Below are 22,183 nucleotides of genomic sequence, written 5' to 3' on the forward strand. Positions count from 1 at the left end.
TGTGAATAGTTTCAAGGATTTGTTGCCGGACGAAGAGTATCTGTTAAATTTGTATCAATTTTCATTGTAACCACGGTAGTAAGCGTGTATTTATATTACATTAAAATAGCATTTGTAGATAATAAAATATTTTGGTAAAATTTTATTTTGTTATATAAGTTGAAGCCATGCCTGTGGAATGTAAAAAGTAAAGAATATTCTTTACAGGCAACTGCGAAACAACGCATATGAAGAATTAGTGGAAAAATGCCAAGAAATTTGCCCAGCTACAAATATAAAGTACATAAGAAAGAAAACAGATTCCTTGCGTTCAACGCGGGAACCAGTACAACTGAGAGATTTGTCCGTGAATGTGTAGCGCCAACGAATTTTTCTGGAGACACATCTGCCTGTATATAGCTAACAACGGATCTGTCCGTCGGACATATCCGCCGGACAAATACGCATGTAAATAGGGCCCTTTACGAAAATTCGAAAGCTACAATATTTTAGCCATGTAATAAGACATCCAAAGAGGTACATATAACCCTCTATACCTCGCAATACAGGGCAATATCACGAGAAGAAGGGGCCCAGGCCGAATAAAGGCTGATTCACATAATAGCTCAGGTCACGCTCCGCTCACGGTCAGCTCAAGCCACGATCAAAATATTCTCTCGGAGAAACCGCGCGGTCAAAAAAAAAGGGACGGAACTTGACCGTCGTGTTTAGTGCGGATAGCATGATTAAGATGCGTGTAAGAATAGTTGACCGAACCTTGAGCTGAGCGTGAGCGGACCGTGACCTGAGCTATAATGTGAATCAGCCTTAAGAACATCTTGGCTCTGAATTCTCCGAGAATGGTATCAAGAAATCACCGCTCGCTACTCAGTTTCGAGCTGTCGTAAACAAATTCTATAATCCGACAGGGTACTGAGAAAAGAAGAAGGATTTGTAGAAAAAGGGGATATTTGAGGAGTAAAATTCATAAAAATCAACTGTAGAATAATTAAAGGACCGAATCAGAACGGAAATTGCACGAATAATACCTGAAATTATCGTAAACGTTTTTTAATAGATGTTTAAAGGTTGAATTTTCATTTTTGCAACATTAAATATTTAATTATTTGAACACTTATGATAAGATAATTGTTATAATAAAACAAGTTTTGGTTAACACTATAGAAATAGATATTCAAATATTGCGGCGACAGAAATAAATATTCAAATAATTAAATCAAATAACGGTAGAAATAAATTTTCAAATGTTTGCATCGTTGCAAAGGCGATTAGGAGACCTTTCAAGCGAGGCGTCCCGTGACCTCGGTTTTTAGTTTTATAGTTTTAGTTTTAATATTAATTCCATAGAGTTGCATCATACTGTATTGTTATATAATTTTTTATGGGATAAATTTAGAAAATTAATTTATGTAAAAAACACGAGATCAGATTTTCATCGCCCTGTATATGGCCAAAAATTGTAAATAGTATAATTTAGTCAGTAAGCAGTATTTCGTGTAAAGTGAAAATCGTTCAGTAATAATGATTGCTAATAATGATAACTATGGGCCATTCCACGAACATACGCCTGTTTTGGATTACTTCGACAACGAATATTTTACTGTACAACATAAGAAGTACGAAAGTAAATGGCGCTAATAATTATTCCAATAAACAACAATGTAATTTGCAATTTACTTTCGTTCTTCTTATTTTGCACAGTAAAATATTCGTTGTCGAAGTAATCCAAAACAGGCGTATGTTCGTGGAATAGGGTATATGAACGGACTTATACAATTAATACGGTCGGATTAGAAAGTACATGTATTCGCTTTGAAGTGAACAATAGGACGTTTATACATGCTTCTTAGGAGGAAAGACGGTAAACACAATTGTTGATTTTTAGGATATCGGGTTTTTATAGCATGTAGAAACACAAAAGTAATTTTGGTATCTCCTGGAATTTGACGAAACGGAAAAGTTGTATACAAAAATAATTTGTTCTTAAGAAATGAAAGTAGGGATGTAATGTGTAAAGAGGATGTTTTGTGATTGGCGAGAGAGACGGATGTTTCACTGTGTAATGAAGATATGGAGAGAGCAGTCCAGTTTTTGAAAAGAAAGAAGTCTGTGTAAAGTGGTGAAGTTGGCGCCCGTGTAAGCAGAATCGTGTTGAAACGAAATCGTTGATCGAGTTGAGAAGTTAAATCTCCTTGTGTCCGAAGAGATTCCTGTTTCTGTCTGGAACGAGTAGCCGTTTGGTATCAATTTGCATAAGATATCGAGCAGAGAGGAAACTGAGGAGAGATTTCGAGCGAGTGCTTTTGTTTGTTTGTGAAGCAGTTTGGACGAGAAGGATCGTCACAGCATCCGAGGAGCACGTGTGGGAGAAACGAGGACTATACTTTCCAAGAGAAGAGGTAAAGAAGAGAAAAAAGTTTAGTGGGATTATTTGTGAAAAGAAGAGAGCTGTTTTATATCACATACCATATTTGTTTAATTTTTATTGAACAGTTCTACAGCATCATTTAGTCATTCATAAATTCAAAGAAGAAATAAGTAATCTATTCAAAAGGTGAAAAGTAAATTTTGTTTTTTTTTATATATAATAGTAAGAACAGTCTAACGAATTATTTAAATGAAAATTTTGTTAAAAAAAGGAGATAGCAGAATTAAATATTTATTTATTAGATAATAAATAGTTAAAGTAATAATTAAAATAATTAATTAATTAATCGAAATAAGAATATGCTGATCAATCTCATAACAGAGAGAAAATACAGAGCACAACAGTATATGAAAATTATGTACCTACTAGATAATTTTATTTAGCTTGTTGGGAAAGGTTTGGGTTAACCAGTTTGCTCGAAAATCGGTATACAACTACAATCAGGAGAGCATAAAAGCAAGGAGTATAAAGTAAACAACAGATCGATACAATTTCCGTTTTAAAGAGGCATTTCCGCGTTCGCGAATATTTCGCTGTGCTGATGCATCTGCATCTGATTTTATTAAAATATAAATATGTTTTTCGCTTTTTGGGGTGTACGTATTTATATATATTTTTGATCAAGTTAACATAACCTAACGTTACTGTTTCCGGTTTATGAGATCCTATTATAAGCAACAGTATTTGGCAAACTCCTAAGATTGCAATTGTTTAGTAAGAAGCGATTAAAAAGCTTTGCAGCAGTAGGTCAATTGAGTTATTTGTAAAAGTCCATAGGTCTGGATCCCGCGTATGAAAAAAATTTGATTAATAGCAAGCTGAAAATTTGTTAATAGCTTAAGGGTGTCTAGTCGGACAAACTTTGATATATAGGAACACTGGAACAGGAGAAGTTTTAATTGTGAAACGAGTTAAAAATTTGGAACGGTCAGACCACGAAAACGTCACATGTATTTTGTCCGACAGAACTTCCAATTGATTTGTTACCCTTTCATTAAACTCTCATGCAAAAATCAGGCTGCTATTTACCACCAAATGGGAATTATAGTGAGTGGAACACGTCGAATATGTCAAATGACGGGAATTATGACAGGTGATAAATAGCAGTCTGATTTTTGCATGAGAGTTTAATGAAAGGGTAACAAATCAATTGGAAGTTCTGTCGGACAAAATACATGTGACGTTTTAGTGGTCTGACCGTTCCAAATTTTTTACCTGGCAGTAGTGATGTTGATTATAGTTACTTTCGAGTATTCGTTAAAAATCGTTACTTTTGTATAAAGTAATCATTTACAGTATTCGTTACTTTAATTACTATGATTACTTTTGTTACTTTTGTATTTGAAGGTACCGGTAATCATATCGAGAATCGTATTTCTCAGTAGGTAGGTATTTTGTACAAAGTTACAGTATTCGTTACTTTTAGTCCTGTCGCCAGTGGGGGTACAACGGCCTCCTTAATTCAGATGGACTTACCCAAGTTTTTTTTACGTATTTTGACCCGTAGAACACGAATTTTTTGGGTATCAGTCGATACTGATGTCGATAAGATTGTTATAGACAAAGAACTTGAGGAATCGCATAACAGCGATTTTTCCCAAAACAAAACATTTTTTTGTATTTCCTGAGTAATTCCAAGCAAAAAATGTTCTTACAAGTTTTTTCGTAGGATGCATAATTTCGAGATAAACGCGGTTGAACTTTAAAAAAATCGAAAAAGTGCAAGTTTTGAACCCGAATAACTTTTGATTAAAAAATAAAATAGCCAAGATATTTTCGTCTGTCTAAACCGCGCTTTACAAATTTTTTACCTGGCAGTAGTGATGTTGATTATAGTTACTTTCGAGTATTCGTTAAAAATCGTTACTTTTGTATAAAGTAATCATTTACAGCATTCGTTACTTTGATTACTATGATTACTTTTGTTACTTTTGTATTTGAGTAGGTACCGGTAATCATATCGAGAATCGTATTTCTCAGTAGGTAGGTATTTTGTATAAAGTTACAGTATTTGCTACTTTTAGTCCTGTCGCCAGTGGGGGTACAACGGCCTCCTTAATTCAGATGGACTTACCCAAGTTATTTTACGTATTTTGACCCGTAGAACACGAATTTTTTGGGTATCAGTCGATACCGATGTCGATAAGATTGTTATAAACAAAGAACTTGAGGAATCGCATAACAGCGATTTTTCCCAAAACAAAACATTTTTTGTATTTCTTGAGTAATTCCAAGAAAAACATGTTCTTACAAGTTTTTTCGTAGGATACATAGTTTTCGAGATAAATGCAGTTGAACTTTCAAAAAGTCGAAAATTTGCAATTTTTGAACCCGAATAACTTTTGATTGAAAAATAAAATAGCAATTCTGCTTACCGAATTTGATAGTTCAAGTCAAATTCTATCTGCTTTGATTACTTTCATTGCTAAAAATTATTTTTTTTATTGTTAAACAAAGCTATAAACACGTAGTAATTGAATGATGTTTTCAATGCATTTCTCATTTGAAATCGAACGAGTAGGCGCGCATACACACAATTTCTACGTAGATTACGTACATTAAAACGCATGCATTGGGCACGGGAAACACTATGTGTTTATGGCTTTATTTAACAAATAAAAACCTAATTTTTAGCAACGCAAATAATCAAAACCGATAGAATTTGAATTGAATTTTCAAATGCATTAAGCAGAATTGCTAGTTTATTTTTTAATCAAAAGTTATTCGGGTTCAAAAATTGCACTTTTTCGATTTTTTTAAAGTTCAACCGCGTTTATCTCGAAAACTATGCATCCTACGAAAAAACTTGTAGGATTATTTTTTGCTGAGAATCATCCAAAGAATACAAAAAAAGTTTTGTTTTGCGAAATATCACTGTTATGCGATTCCTCAAGTTCTTGGTTTATAACAATATTATCGACATCCGGATCGACTGTTACCCAAAAAATTCGTGTTCTACTGGTAAAAATACATAAAATAAATTTGGGTAAGTCCATCTGAATTAAGGAGGCCGTTGTACCCCCCCTGCCGACAGGACTATTTGATTACTTTGATTACTTTTGTTACTTTTGTATTTGAGTACCGGTAATCATATCTAGAATCGTATTTCTCAGTAGGTAGCTATTTTGTATAGGTATTCCGATAGTTAACCGATAGTTAACCAAGAGATTCATTTCGTATATATTGATCTGAAAAAAGCATACGACAGCGTACCTTTGGTAAAGTTATGGGAGGCAATGAAGAATACAAATATAAACATAGAAATCATAAAAATAATTAAAAATTTTTATAACAACACGACCACGAGAATTAAACAAGGAAGGACGGATTTCTGACAAATAAAGGGCTCAAACAAGGATGCTGCCTCTCTCCAACACTTTTTAAATATATTTAGAACAAGCTCTTAAAAATTGGAAACGGAAATGCAAGAACATGGGACTCCCACTAAATGACCATATATTATATACTCTTTGTTTCGCAGACGACCAAATACTAATAGCACAAGACTACGATGATATATGTTACATGACAAGAAAGCTAATAGAGGAATACAGGAACTGGGGACTAGAGATCAACATAAGAAAAACCAAATATATGAATATCGGTGGAACGCAGCAGGACTTGATACTAGAAGGAGGAGAAACAATCAGTAAATGTAACGAATATAAATACCTGGGTATGAAAATCACGAATGATGGAACACTGGACGGAGCCGTTAAAGAACGAAATACTCAGGGCAGGAAAGCAATTACGCTCCTAAACTCCGTACTCTGGGACAAGCAGGTAAAAAACCAAAACAAGAAAAAGATCTATAACGCCGTAGTGAAAAGCATCATAACATACAGCTGCGAAGTATGGCCTATGAAGGAAAAAGCAAAACGAATGTTAGAGGTCACCGAAATGGATTTCTGGAGAAGAGCTGCAGGAAGATCAAGAAGAGAACATGTCACCAATGAACGAATACGAGAAATAATGAAGGTCACACATACAATAAATGACGAAATCAATGAAATACAACTGCGATGGTTTGGTCACGTACAAAGAATGCACGAAGACAGAATTCCAAAACAAATACAAAACTGGAAACCGCAAGGTAGAAGAAGAAGAGGTAGACCGAGGAAAAGTTGGCAGGCAGGAATAAACAAAGCCATGGATGAAAGAGGTCTGCAAGTAGATCAATGTGCGGACAGAGAGGAATGGCGAACGGGTATCGGAAGACGGAGAACGTTGTAAACCGATAATATAATATATATATTCCGATATAACAACGACCTTCACCGATCTGTTTAAGGGATAAAAATGATTTGATTACTTTTGTTACTTTTCAAATTTGAGTACCGGTAATCATATCGAGAATCGTATTTCTCAGTAGGTAGGTTTGTATAGGTATTCCGATATAACAACGACCTTCACCAATCTGTTTAAGGGATAAAAATGATTTGATTACTATGATTACTTTTGTTACTTTTGCATTTGAGTACCGGTAATCATATCGAGAATCATATTTCTTAATAGGTAGGTATTTTGTATAGGTATTCCGATATAATAACGACCTTCACGGAGTACGAAGTAATCAGAGTAATCAAAGTAGATACAATAGTCGTTAGTCGCTCTGTTACGATTGGTACGAAGTAATCAGAGTAATCAAAGTAATCAAAGTAGATACAATAGTCGTTATACTCGCTCTAATACGATTGGTATGAAGTAACGAAGTAATCAGAGTAATCAAAGTAGATACAATAGTCGTTACTAGCTCTGATACGATTGGTACGAAGTAACGAAGTAATCATAGTAATCAAAGTAACGATTTGCCTCTCTGTATATTAATCGTTACTTTCGGTATTCGTAAGTAACGATTACTTTGTAACGAATAGTTACTTTTTCAATATCACTACCTGGCAGAATGGCTTATAGGAAAGCATGTCTTAATTCATTTCGCATAATGTGTTCGAAGTATTGTAGCTTTAAAGATTTGATGTTGGTCAGTACTTTTCGGTTCTTCTTCACTCTTCTGAAGACATCCTCATTTATGACTGGGTCATTCCACGGGATCTAAGTATTCTCTGACCTAGAAGAATGCTTCCAATCTTCTGTACATATCTTCGTTCAAGGTCCACGATTTAACACCATTAAAAAGGACAGGGAAGAGATAGCATAGCAGCATTCTTACTTTTATACCAAGAGAGAGGTTGTGACTCTTAGAGAAGACCTCTATCAGGTTGAAGGTGAATTTAGCTTTTCCGATGCGCGTTCTTATTTCCTGGTTGTTGTTTCATTATTTTATAATGGTGACGAAATAGTTGTAGTGTGTCATTCTTTGCGTCTGAGTTGATCTTCTATTATCTTTTTCTTTTTAATTATCAACATCGTTAGCAGCTACAGTATCTCGGACCTCGGACATGTGATGCGGGGCGAGAAGTATAGCATCCTGCGACTCATAACATAAGGAAAGATAGATGGTAGAAGAAGCATCGGAAGAAGACGAATTTCATGGCTGAAAAACCTGAGAGAATGGTTTGGATGCAGCTCAAAACAACTATTTAGAGCAACTGCATCAAAAATTAAAATAGTTATGATGATTGCCAACCTCCGTAGCGGAGATGGCACCTGAAGAAGAAGAAGAATCGTTAGTACCACGAAAACACTTTTTTCTAGAACCACTATTCAAAGTGCACTTTTCTGCACGGTTTTATGTTAGCAAACTTGATATTTTCTCACAGTATAAGATATTTGACATTAGTGTGCAGAAAAGTGACGTTTCTGTGCCGCAAAGTGACGTTTCTGTGCCGCAAAGTGACGTTTCTGTGCCGCAAAGTTCTTTTCTGCACAGTTGACTACCTCATTCTGAGTAACGTTATATTCTGTTTACATCCGTGGACTACCGCATTCTGAGTAACGTTATATTCTGTTTACATCCGTGATCCGTGGTTAAACTTTAGACAAATATATAACCTATAAGACAATTATTATATTTAACTATAGCATAGAAACTAAATTATGGATGTTACAACTGTTTTATTTTACAATTTTATTCTTATTAAACATTTTATAATTATCAAATAACCAATAAGGATTTAGCAACCTGTGCAAGAGACGTCGAATGAAGTAGGTTTTGTGTAAATCCGTGACTGCATACATATAATGTCAATAATGTGTAATAATTGTTTAAATTTAAACAAATTAAGGCCCCTAATAGCACACGACGTCCAATGGACGTCCAAAATAGGTCCATTTTTGGTCCTAACGTCCATGGACTATAAATGGACGTCCTTTGGACGTCCCATGTTGGACGTCCTTCGGAAGGAATAAATATGGACGTCCTTTGGACGTCCGACGTTGGACGTCCTTCGGACGGAATAAAAATGGACGTCCTTTGGACGTCCGACGTTGGACGTCCTTCGGAAGGAATAAATATGGACGTCCTTTGGACGTCCGACGTTGGACGTCCTTCGGACGGAATAAAAATGGACGTCCTTTGGACGTCCGACGTTGGACGTCCTTCGGAAGGAATAAATATGGACGTCCGACGTTGGACGTCCTTCGGAAGGAATAAATATGGACGTCCTTTGGACGTCCGACGTTGGACATTCTTCGGACGGAATAAAAATGGACGTCCGACGTTGGACGTCCTTCGGATGGAACAAATATGGACGTATATATACTGGACGAAATACGGACAATTCCCTAATAGCACACGACGTCATTTGGACGTCCAAAATAGGTCCATTTTTGGTCCTAACGTCCATGGACTATAAACGGACGTCCCATGTTGGACGTCCTTCGGAAGGAATAAATATGGACGTCCTTCGGACGGAATAAATATGGACGTCCTTTGGACGTCCGACTTTGGACGTCCATACTGGACGAAATACGGACGTTTTATGAACGCTTATATTGGACACATTATACCAATTACGAGATCAAATAGCAAAATAATTCAATAAAATATTAACTTGCGTTAACTTTAAGTTAATGAAATACAGTCAAACCTGTCACTAACGGCCACTAAAATGAAAGAACTATTGGCCGATATAGAAAAGTGGTCGTTATTGCCAGTTTTTGTAGCCTAGATATACAGTACAACCTGTGTTACTGGCCACCTGTACTAACGGCCAGTTTAAAAATTCCCCAAACCAATTATATCTAGACTACAAAAACTGGCAATACCGGTCACCTTTCTATATCGGCCAATAGCTTTTTCATTTTTAGCGGCCGTTACTGACAGGTTTTACTGTAATTAGTGTGGGGAATTTTTAAACTGGCCGTTAGTACAGGTGGCCGGTGTTGGCAGGGGGCCGGTAACACAAGTTTTACTGTAGTTTAAATCGATTAGATCGAAAGATTAAATCTTAATTCAAAATTGTATATTAAATTATTACAATTATAAAACTATATAGTTTAATATCCAAAACATGTTTTGATTTCATGTAATGTAATGAAAATCTTATTTGTAAATTATTGGTTACAATGTTTAACAACAGGAAATATTCAAGAATAAATAAAATAAAAGTTTCCCCTAACAACAAAACATTCCAGGAATTCTACTATCAAAGTTCTATTCCGTGAACATATGATTAAATTATGGCTGGAAAGTTACCACAAGATATTCTATGAAAAGAGTACAATGTCCTCCTGGAGGGGTAAAATTTTCCATACTCAGGCCATTTACTATTCAATTTGCGTTCATTTTCAAATTTGCCGCGCGAGTATCTATGTAGCGTCGCGTGGTCATTGGTCATCAAGTCATCAATTATTTCATTTTCATCATAAGATAACCTAAAAATTTAGTAAAAATTTTGATTGGAAAAAAATGCATCGATAAGGGGGTGAAAAATGGAAATTAGTGGCTTTTTTTGCTGTACTCAACTGTACTGTTTAGTATGCTAGTTTTGGCTATGGCTGGATCTCTTAAACAATTATGTAAGTATTATAAAATCCGTTTTCAATTGTCTTTATGAAACGAATCATTTATGCATGTATTACCTGTAAATATTTTGATTTTTAATTGTAAAGAATAGAAAAATTACCGTTCATTTTAATTTTTTTTAGAATCAGCTGAAAGTGGTCTACAAAAAACCAGATATAACCAAAATAAAGATATAAAAAGTGTATTGGCTAATTGGAAGAAACAACATTGTCCATGCATAATAAGTTATTACTTTATAAACAAATATTAATACCTAGGAATGGAACCTGGATATAATCATCAAGAAGATAGCAGGAATCCCGACAAACAACTTAAATAAGTACAAGAATATTGAGGAAATCCTCCTCGATACTACTGGGCAAACTAGAAGATTGAAGAGGACAAAGCCTTTTGAACTAGTTTGAGTGATAGGTGATAGTGAAAAGCAGAGCATAGTGCGTGATGTGGCTGTGTATGTTAGAATAGTGCACGATCTTGTTAGATTAGATAAGAGACCCTATCGGGTAAGCTCTTCATTTTAAGAAACATTAGTAATTTAGGTTAAATTAAAATTGCTCATTGGTCAGTTATGACCAGATTGCTTTTTTTATGTTTGGCAAAAAGGGCGTAAGTCAGAATTGCACATTGCTAATGTTTTGATGATTTCTGGACCAGCAAAAAACTGTTGTAGACGTAAACTGTATGTACCAATAAAAAGAGCCGATTTTTCTGGTCCAGAAATCATCAAAACATTATCGATGTGCATTTCTGACTTAAGCCCTTTTTCCCAAACATCAGAGAATTGTAATGTACAAATTCTCCTATCTGATTTTTCATGAATTTTGTAGGAGACGAAAAACCATTTTTAGGATCATCTCCTGCTTTCACATGTAAATTTTGACATGTCTTGTAGTAAATAGATAGTTGAATTTACTACAAAACATGTCAAAAAATATATGAAAACAGGAGGTAACCATAAAAAAGTTTTTAGTCTCTCTTACAAAACTCATGAAAAAACAAATCGGAGGTATGTCTGACTATATCCAGGGAATGTCTAAAAAATATACTTTGATGTCCCAAGAACCAAATATAACCTTTATATATATACAGGGTGTAACAAAAATACAGGTCATAAATTTAATCACATATCCTGGGACCAAAAATAGTTTGATTGGACCTAACTTACCTTAGTACAAATGTGCACAAAAGAAAAGTTACAGCCCTTTGAAGTTATATATTAATAGCACCAAGGGCCTTAGAGGCCCATGGCTTGAAAAGTTTGTTTTTTCTTCATTTTCACGTTTCTTTATGTACTGAGATCTTCTCTGGCTTGATATGTGATTTTTCTCCATTCCTTCCTCTTATTCATTTTTCTTTTCTGACCCTGTAACACCATTCTTTCCAAATCTTTTTCGACCTCTTGCTTCCATCTATTTTCCGGTCTTCCTCTTCTCTTTCTTGAAGCTATAGTGTAGTTTAGTACCCTTTTCGGAGTCCTCGTTTTTGGCATCCTTTCAATGTGACCTCGTGATCTAAGTCTCTGTGCCTTTATCACTCATTTGAAGTTACAAAATGAAAAGTGATTTTTTCCAATGTATCGAAAACAATGTGCTTTTGTGCACGTTTCAATTTAATTATTATTGTAGTACCTACCATTTAAACAACGTTTTAAAAACTTTTTTGCCTCTTATTGCTTTTTCGAAAAGTCAATTTTTATCGAAATATTGTGAATATTTGTCAAATCCACCACATATTTGTATATGGTTAAGTACGATTATGGAGACTTGGTAATAATATGCAAACTTATTTATGCTTTACATTTTTAGGTATATTTTGAACCATATTAAAAAAGAAGCCAGACTCGATAAAACGTGCCTTATCGAAAAAATACAAAGAGGCAAAAAAGTTTTGAAAACACTCTGTTTAACTAATGGTACCTCAGTAATAGTTTAATTGGAACATACAACATTTGGGGGGTTTAAAGGAACAAAACCCCCATAAAATTTTTACGTGGACATATTAAAAAAGAAGTCGCAACTCGATAAAAACTGCCTTATCTGAAAAATACTAAGAAACAAAAATATTGAATTTAACTAATGGTACCACAATAATAAAATTGAATTGGAACATACACAAAAGTTTGGGAGGATTTAAGGGATCAAAACCCCCATAAAATTTTTATGGGGTGCACAAATTTCACCATAATTTTTCTTTAAGATATTCCTGCCATAATAATGCCACATGTCACATGTCCATTTTCAATAAAAAATCGCTAATAGTTTTCGATATAATCGAAAAAATCCATTTTCATTTTGTAATTTCAAAGGGCTGTAACTTTTTATGTGCATATTTGTACAAGGTAAGTTAGGTTCATTTGAACTATTTTTGGTCCCAGAATAATGTGATTTAATTTATGACCTGTATTTTTGTTACACCCTGTATATACAGCCCATTACGCACCACCTTAAAAATTGGGCATTTTTGATGTCTCGAATTTCCTAAACCTGTTGTTGCATCTAAGTGATTTTTTTTATAATATTCTAGCCTAGGCCCTAGAATATGTTACCTCCTTATGCTTGTCATGCACAGGGAGCTATACTGTAATATATATTATATCACATTACTATAGAGAGCGATATGATATAATATACATATATTACAGCATGACAAGCTTAAGGAGGTAACCTATAGCCTAGGCTATAATATTATAAAAACATCACTTAGATGGGACAACAGGTTTAGGAAATACGAGACATCAAATATACCCCATATTTAAGGTGGTGCGTTAATTTCTTGGAGAAGTGTATTGTAATTTAATGTAAATACTGTAATATCCAATAATTGTAATTTGATATAAGATGAAATATAAGTTCCTTAAAAAATATATTTTTTATTTCCCACAATACATTCTCCACAGGTCTAAATATCGTCGCTAGACGTCCACCGAATGACCTTCCAGGACGTTAGATGGATGTTCAGCAGCAAGACATTGGACCAAACTGGGACATCCTATGAATGCCCAAATGACGTCCACCGAACGTCCCCTCCGACGTTAGGTGGACCTCCATTGGACGTTTAACAACTTGGCCTTTGGACCAAAATTGGACGTCCTGTTAAGGTCCAATTCACGTCCCCTAGGACGTCCGATTAAGGTCCAATTCACGTCCCCTAGGACGTCCGATTAAGGTCCAATTTACGTCCGCTTAAGGTCCCATTTACGTCCGATTAAAGTCCAATTTACGTCCGATTAAGGTCCAATTTACGTCCGATTAAGGTCCAATTTACGTCCGATTAAGGTCCAATTTACGTCCGATTAAGGTCAAATTTACGTCCTATTAAGGTCCGATTAAGGTCCAATTTACGTCCGATTAAGGTCCAATTTACGTCCGATTAAGGTCCAATTTACGTCCCCTAGGACGTCCGATTAAGGTCCAATTTATGTCCGATTAAGGTCCAATTTACGTCCGATTAAGGTCCAATTTACGTCCCCTAGGACGTCCGATTAAGGTCCAATTTGCGTCCGATTAAGTTCCAATATACGTCCCCTCGGACCTTAGATGGACGTCCAATGGACGTTCGGTAGCGCGACATTTGGACCAAAATAGGACGTATAAAGGACGTTCCTCGGACGAAAACGGACGTCCAAAGGACGTCCCTAAAGTCCGTGAAGGACGTCCAATGGACGTCCATTGGACGTCCTTGTGCTATTAGGGGCAGTGCATTAATTTTTTAACTGATTTCTGTGCAATTTATTTAGGTATAAGGAATTTAAATTGATTAGTAGGTATTAATTAAATACAGTTTAAAATTTATCACATAGGTACCTATTATAATTAATCGTCGTTTGGAAATTGTGATTTTTATTTTTAGGAAAAACTGTGCTTGTAGAAAAAGTATAGTGTGAAACACGTGCAGAAAGGTAATTTCTCACTCGTTTGAATTGCGGCACTCGCTTGCGCTCGTACCGCAACTTTTCAAACTCGTGAGAAATTAGTACCTTTCTGCACTTGTTGCACAATATACTATTCTAGACCCATGTTGTACTTGTTCTATAATGACTTCTGGCTTCTCTTTACAAAGGTTTTCCACAATTTTCATTAGATTTATTGAAACTTATCTATAGAGGAGATTCTATAATGTATTTTAGGTGGACACACTCAAATAGGTACTTTCAGTAATAAAATAATTTTTTGGTAAAATTGTGGCTTATTTCCCATTGAATAGAATTGATGATAAAAATGCCACAAGGAAATAGCTTCAGAACAACATTACTTTCAGCTCAATGAAACATATAGGCAGGATTTTTATATTCTATTGATTTTTATTTTATTTGTCTTAGGATAAGAACGGCATCTGTGCAAGATCTGCCTGATCAGAATCCTTATTGTTCGTAGTCTTGAGATATAATGTTATTAAAGGTTTCGACTTCCACTCTGAAAATCGTTCTAAAAAGACTTAAAAAAAAAGAATGTGTGTACTTTGTACGCACGTAAGAAGTTATACTTCTATTATATGATTTCAACGAAATTAATATACTTTAAACAGTTTATTTATATTTTATTTAAATATTAAACTAATTTTAATACTTATTACTTCTCAAGAATTTGTATTAAAACAGTGCCAAAAATTAAAATAATAAAAGAATAAAACACACACAAACAAACACATTGAAAATTGCCACAAATGATTTCTGAAAAATGTAGGAAAAGTTTTTAACTAAATACGTAGTTTCTGAAAAAAAAATTATATAATAAATAAACTTACAATCATAAAATGTATAAAAAAATAAAAAAATAAAAGTTTCCATTGAGGTTCGAACCCGCTTATCAGCGCAGTTAGTATTGAAGTTCATTCACCTTAAACTTTTACCCACGCAGACCATGTGTTATCATGTGCGAAGATCAACTAACTAAACGGATTAAACTTTTAACGGTTCTGAATTTAACCAAATTATTTTGATTTTGAATTGAAAGAAATATTAAAATACAACAAAACGCATAGAGTAAGAAAACAATATATTAGGTGAATATTGATAGAAATTTTGATGGTAATCAAATGATGTAAATCAAAGCATTACATACTATTTTGGTAGGTTCTTTTTAAATTTTCCAAATAGGTAGGTACCTATGAAATTTTTTATTAGGATACTGAAACATTTACAATTATTACGTACCTGTCGCTTTTAAAAACCATTTAAAAAGTCACTACAATATTATAAACTTGCTTTTTTCTCTGACATCACAACAATAAAAACTAATATACACAACATTAATTTATGTATCCAAAATCTCCATATTGAACAATTATTGACAGATGATTTTAACACCCAATCAGATCCCGTATAACGTTTATACCATAATACCATACTGTCGGTGTGCGCATGCGCCCAGTAAAATAAAAATTTACCCTCGTGCCTAAAGAAGTATAACTTCAAAAATTCCTTTATAAAAGGTATCTATATTTAATCTAAAAATATACATTTATATTAAATTTAGTGTGATGTTTAAACTACTTAATCCTAGATTTAACATCAGGTAACACAGCACAGGACTCCAAACAACACTGGGTTGTTCGTCCAGAGAGCAGATCCTCACATTATGGACTGTAAATCATCAGATCATCATATTGTGTAAATTAAGTTTTTTGCGTTTTTTACTTTTTTTTTTATTTACAGTAAATTTGAATTACCTGTATTTATGTATGAAAGGGCGCCAAATTAAAAACAAACTCATAAATTCGAAATCTCAAAACTTTAGAACCGGCCCTGTGTGGCTATCAATTACTCTTGTAAAATTATTAGTCGAGGCATTGAAGCACAAAAAAAGGCCTTGCCTACTGTCGATTTTTGGCGCAGTAAGACGGATTTTAATGCAGTTTGGTGCGTTGGATTCGTGAGAATGTCAGGAAATTTTGTGAACTATTGTAATAAATAAGAAATCTGAAATTGCATTTGTGCATAAGAAAAATGCATTTCAAAAGTGCATTTTGAAATAGACAATTATGTATTATAAATTTGCAACTCGGTAAATAGTGGGAAAAATTGACTCAATTTTCTTACTTGGAGGTTTTTGGGGTCGCTGAAAACGAATATGAGGTCGGCGAGAGTGTGCAAACTACCTGGTGCCTGCAGCGGGTGTAATAAACGTCTTCCTCTGGAGTATTGTGGTAATTTGTCATATAATTGGCTTAAACTCATTACTCAGGGGGTTTTTGAGGTCGCTGAAAATGAATATCAGGTCGGCGAGAGGGTGCAAACTACCTGGTGCCTGCAGCGGGTGTAATAAACGTCTTTATCTGGAGTATTGTGGTAATTTATCATATAATTGGCTTAAACTCATTTCTCGGGGGGTTTTTGGGGTCGCTGAAAATGAATAGGTATGAGGTCGACGAGAGTGTGCAAACTACCTGGTGCCTGCAGCGGGTGTAATAAACGTCTTCCTCTGGACTATTATGGTAATTTGTTAAATAATTGGCTTAAACTCATTACTCGGGGGGTTTTTGAGGTCGCTGAAAATGAATATCAGGTCGGCGAGAAGGTGCAAACTACCTGGTGCCTGCAGCAGGTGTAATAAACGTCTTCCTCTGGAGTATTGTGGTAATTTATCATATAATTGGCTTAAACTCATTACTCGGGGGGTTTTTGAGGTCGCTGAAAATGAATATCAGGTCGGCGAGAGGGTGCAAACTACCTGGTGCCTGCAGCAGGTGTAATAAACGTCTTCCTCTGGACTATTATGGTAATTTGTTAAATAATTGGCCCAAAATTGTTACTACAATACAATATAATGGGAATTACAAAATAATGTATTAATTCCAGTTAGAATGACTCAGCCACCTGGTCGTCCAAACATTTTAAATTTAATATTCTGTAGTTGTAAGTCAGACTGCGGCAAGTCATGCGGGTGCAGGAAGCATGGGTTAGTTTGTAATTTAGCCTGCAAAAATTTTGCAGGCTCTGATTGCACAAATATTGCATTTTACTAGGGAAAGGAAGGCAATAATAATGAAGAATAAGATGATAATGATGAAGAAAATGAATTTTAAATATAAATTACGATAAATTTTGTATAATGAACTTTTTTAACCATAAATATATTATAATAATAAAAATTTATGTTTATTTATAATAAAACTACCACCCTTTTCGATCACTATAGTTATATCGAAGAAAATAGATTACCCCAAAAACCCCCGAGTAATGAGTTTAAGCCAATTATATGATAAATTACCATAATACTCCAGAGGAAAACGTTTATTACACCCACTGCAGGCACCAGGTACTTTGCACACTTTCGCCGACGTTATATTCATTTTGAGCTACCCCAAAAACCCCCCGAGTTACAAGTTTGGGCCAATTATTTAACAAATTACCATAATACTCAAGAGGAAGACGTTTATTACACCCGCTGCAGGCACCAGGTAGTTTGCACACTCTCGCCGACCTCATATTCGTTTTCAGCGACCCCAGAAACCCCCGAGTAAGAAAATTAAGTCAATTTTTCCCACTATTTACCGAGTTGCAAATTTATAATAATTGCCTATTTCAAAATGCACATTTGAAATGCATTTTTCTTATGCACAAATGCAATTTGAGATTTCTTATCATTACATTAGTTCACAAAATTTCCTGACATTCTCACGAATCCAACGCACTGATCCGCATTAAAATCCGTCTTACTGAAAAAAAAAATCGACACTTCAATCCTTCAATGCCTCGACTATATAAATCAATAATAAACTTAAGTTTTATACCAAACTTACCAAATATATGTTGTTATATTGAACTTCATTTTCATTACAATTTTTCATTTTCAAGTAGTATGTAGGAACCTATTTTCTGAAATAAACTGTAGGTCTGCTATGATAACATCAGGATCAGAATTTCTCATAGGCGAGTTGATCACCGATAAATGGATTGTTTATTCTGAAACAAGTTAGATTCTTAGTAATTATCTAGTAGTTAGAGATTTGAAAAAAAAAATCCATTTTTAATACATCGTCAATATATAAAAAAATATATGAAATTAATTATGAATATTTTTGAGAAATTTATTAACCCGGGAGTAGTCGCGCTCACTTCTGTAACGACTGTAACAGTCGCGTGTTAGATTTCCTCTTACAATACGAATTTAAATACGAATTTACAACAAATTTTTATTTTATAGTATTTTTATTTACTTGCTATGTTAGAAATATTATTTCTAATAATTATTAAAGTTAATTGGCTCTCCCCAAAACCATAAATTCCACAAAAAAAAAGAAGAAAAAAAAATACCTACGCATTAACGCATTACTACACCCTTCCTCGAGACAATTACAAAATTTTCTCAAAATTGCAAAATTTTTCATCAAGTTATCGCGAAAAAGGATACAATGTGAGATTCTATCTAACGGCGCGACTACTCGCGGGTTACAAATAAAAGTTTTTTTCTATGGATGCTATATGTACAATAATGTGCCACTTCTTTTACTACTTTACGTACATTAAAAACAAAACATTTCTCACGCAGTGAGAAAAGTCGGCCATTGCATTGAGAAAAGTCAGCCATTGCCGGTTTTCCATACACATGATCGCCGTTTTCATGGTAACATGCACAATGTAAACTAACACAATTATTTTTGTCAAACAAAATGTGTTGAAGCAAAACTTACCAAGAATTGCCTTTTAAAACTGTTCAGATATAACTGTGAAATATAATTTTAAATAAAGAAAATATATAAATATTAATAATATTAAATACCTGCATATGTGTATTTTATGTATTTTATTTCAATTTAAACATAATATAATATACCTAAAAGCACCTAAATTATTAAATTTTTAAGATAGAACTCTTGACAAAAACGCATCCATAGAAAAAGTACAGTATACAACACGTGAGAAAATGACATATTTCTCAAAAATAAAGAAAGGAAAAGCAGTCGGACCAGATGATATTCCTGGGGAAGTGTGAAGAGCATTGAAAGAGACAGGAATAAATTGGCTAGCAGGTCTATTTAATAGAATTATGGAAGTTGGACAAATGCCAGAAGAATGGAGAAGCAGTAGGTATATTAGTAACTGTCTACAAAAACAAGGAAGATATACAACAATGTACAAACTACAGGGCTATAAACTTACTTAGCCACACCATGAAAATATGGGAGAAAGTAATAGATAGACGGATACGTGAAGAAACCGAAATATCCGATAATCAATTTGGCTTTATGCAGGGCAGATCAACAACAGATGCAATTTTCATTGTAATGCTGGCCACTCACTTACGGATATCGAAGAGGCCGAGCGACTGACAGTCGGTTAATTGAAGCCAAAATCACCACATACACGCAGTTTTCGTAAAGGTGTTGGCACGCTCGATCACAAAACTGCATGTATGTGGCGTCTTAACTGCAGTTCATTAACTTAACTACTCAAATAACGGCCTTCAGTCCGGGCCTGCATGCCATGGCCTCTTCGATATCCGTAAGTGAGTGGCCAGCATAAGGCAACTGATGGAAATACAGGAATAAAGAGACCAACACTCATATGGTATTCATTGATCTTGAGAAAGCATATGATAGAGTTCCTCGAGAGATTCTGTGGTGGGCACTCAATAAGACAGGAGTCCCTGGCGAATATGTAAAGATTGTGACAGCTAATGTATGAGGAAATAACGACTAGTGTTAGGACAGGTGTGGGAGAGACTGATAAATTTCAGGTGAAGTGAAAGTAGGATTGCACCAAGTTTCGGTGCTTAGTCCTTATTTATTCTCATTAGTTTTGGACCAGATAACAGCGAAACTACAGGGTAGCATTCCATGGTGCCTATGTATGCTGATGATGTAGGGTTAATAGGAAATAGTGAAAGAGACTTAGAACAAAAACGGGAACAGTGGAGACAAGCTCTGGAGAAAAAAGGTTTAAAACTTAGTAGGACAAAAACAGAGTATTTGGAATGTTCATTTAAAGATGGAGTTACCTACTACAAATAAAATGGTATCTTTGCATGGTGAAATGATTGTGAAAGGCAATAGTTTTAAGTACCTAGGATCGGTATTACAGAGTAATGGGGAAATATATGGAGATGCATGCAGCAGAATTAGGGCTGGATGGATGAAGTGGAAAGTAGCAAGTGGTGTGTTGTGTGACAGAAAAATTCCAATGGTCTGAAGGAAAAATTCTATAAAACAGCCATAAGACCGGCTATGATGTACGGAACTGAATGTTGGGCAGTGAAAAAGAAAGAGGAACAACGAATGCATGTAGCGGAAATGAGAATGCTTAGATGGATGAGTGGAGTGACAAGGAAGGATAAAATTAGAAATGGGTAGGTATATTAGGGGAGGTCTAGGTGTGGCATAAATTGATGCCAAAATGAGAGAGCATAGGTTAAGATGGTTTGGTCATGTTCAACGTCGAGACGTTAATCACCCAATACGAAGAATAGCTGAAGTGCAGATTCCTGGAAGGAGTAGGAGAGGAAGACCAAAGAAGACCTGGGGGGAGACGATAAGGCAGGACATGTTAGTAAAGGGGGTTAACATTGATATGACCCAAGATAGAATTGTGTAGAGAAATGCAATTAGTGAAGCCGACCCTGCATAGGGATAAGGCAAAGAGAATGATGATGGTGTCCCGAAGACGGAAAGTAAGTAGTAAGCTCCTCTGTGATTACTAAAATCAGGTTTTCAAAGACTAAATAGAGTATCCCCCTATATTACAAAAGTGTCAGAATCTTTTAGTATTAGCCTAATTTCGTTTAGAGTTAATATTATATATTTTACATCTTAATTATGTTATAAAAGTTAATCGAATTTCAGTTCATAGAATTTAGTTATTCGTGATTTAAAAGACATTTCATTATCAAAAATTAACAACCATTTTAAATATATATTTAGTAGTTTATATAGTATAATGTTTATCAAATATTAATATTTATGATTTTTCAATAATTTAATTTAAAAATTGCAAGTAACTCAAATTAAAAATATCTGCTACTAGTTAGGCAACTTTCATTTCACCTCTCTGTAGAGGGAGATGTATGCGTATTCGGACAAGACTCAACTTGATAAAACTAGATGACGACATGTTTTTGTTTTTATGTCAAACAGCCGTCACCGTCAATATCCATCAGTTCAGCTTGTCAGTTCCCGAAAATTATTATTAAGACCGTTATAAACTAAAATAAATACTAATTATATCAGTGAATAAGTTATAAAATGTGGTGAATCTTAAATCAAATCCAACAGAGTCCTATGTGAACTAAAGAATTAACTCCATTCAAAATCATTTACATATGCTGTGCTGCTGCAGTTCCCATTGTGCAAGAGCACAATAGATAATACTATCAATTTTATAAAGAATCCAAAAACTTAGGGAATTATGGCTACTGCCTATAGAAGAGATTATTATAGACGTCAACCTACTAGTAATTTTACATATGTGAGTCCCTGTGTGAAATACCTCATTTTCATACTCAACTTCATATTCTGGGTGAGTCACAAATTATTGTGTTTTTTAATAGGTTTTATTGAGTTAATTGCCGTTGCAATTTATTCGTTTGCATGATGCAGTACATTATCTTAATATCAGTTATCTATAACATTGTGGTTTTAGGTATGATTCATAATGATAAAGATGATAGATTTGAAATATTGTAAAAATGTCACAGAAAAGTGGTAATTTTGATGACTAATAATTTTGGAATTTTGGTTAAAGTCGTTACATTGACATGTTTTGTAGTATATTTGCCTTTGTAGGCTTTTAATCCCTACATTATGTCTTATGTGCCTTTTACGTTTTTGCAATGTGGTTGGAATAAAATATTGCCAAATATTTTGCAAGAATTCTTCTTTCTAAGAATCTATGA

General features: G+C 34.5%; 2 protein-coding genes across 2 annotated transcripts in view; one reads left to right on the forward strand and one right to left on the reverse strand.

Moving 5' to 3' along the window:
- LOC114331754 (sodium/hydrogen exchanger 9B2) overlaps positions 1 to 22,183 on the reverse strand; it is a 264,063-nt gene that overhangs the window by 224,735 nt on the left and 17,145 nt on the right. The window contains exon 2 of the mRNA XM_050650887.1: positions 18,096 to 18,258. Within this exon, the coding sequence (XP_050506844.1) occupies positions 18,096 to 18,143 (48 nt within the window). The 5' untranslated portion in view covers positions 18,144 to 18,258. The remainder of the gene's footprint in view (positions 1 to 18,095; positions 18,259 to 22,183) is intronic.
- Positions 21,413 to 22,183, forward strand: part of LOC114331753 (tetraspanin-33) — a 59,921-nt gene continuing 59,150 nt past the window's right edge. Inside the window, exon 1 of the mRNA XM_028281386.2 lies at positions 21,413 to 21,807. Within this exon, the coding sequence (XP_028137187.2) occupies positions 21,697 to 21,807 (111 nt within the window). The 5' untranslated portion in view covers positions 21,413 to 21,696. The remainder of the gene's footprint in view (positions 21,808 to 22,183) is intronic.

This window comes from Diabrotica virgifera, chromosome 5 (assembly GCF_917563875.1).
Source record: "Diabrotica virgifera virgifera chromosome 5, PGI_DIABVI_V3a".
Lineage (NCBI taxonomy): Eukaryota > Metazoa > Arthropoda > Insecta > Coleoptera > Chrysomelidae > Diabrotica > Diabrotica virgifera.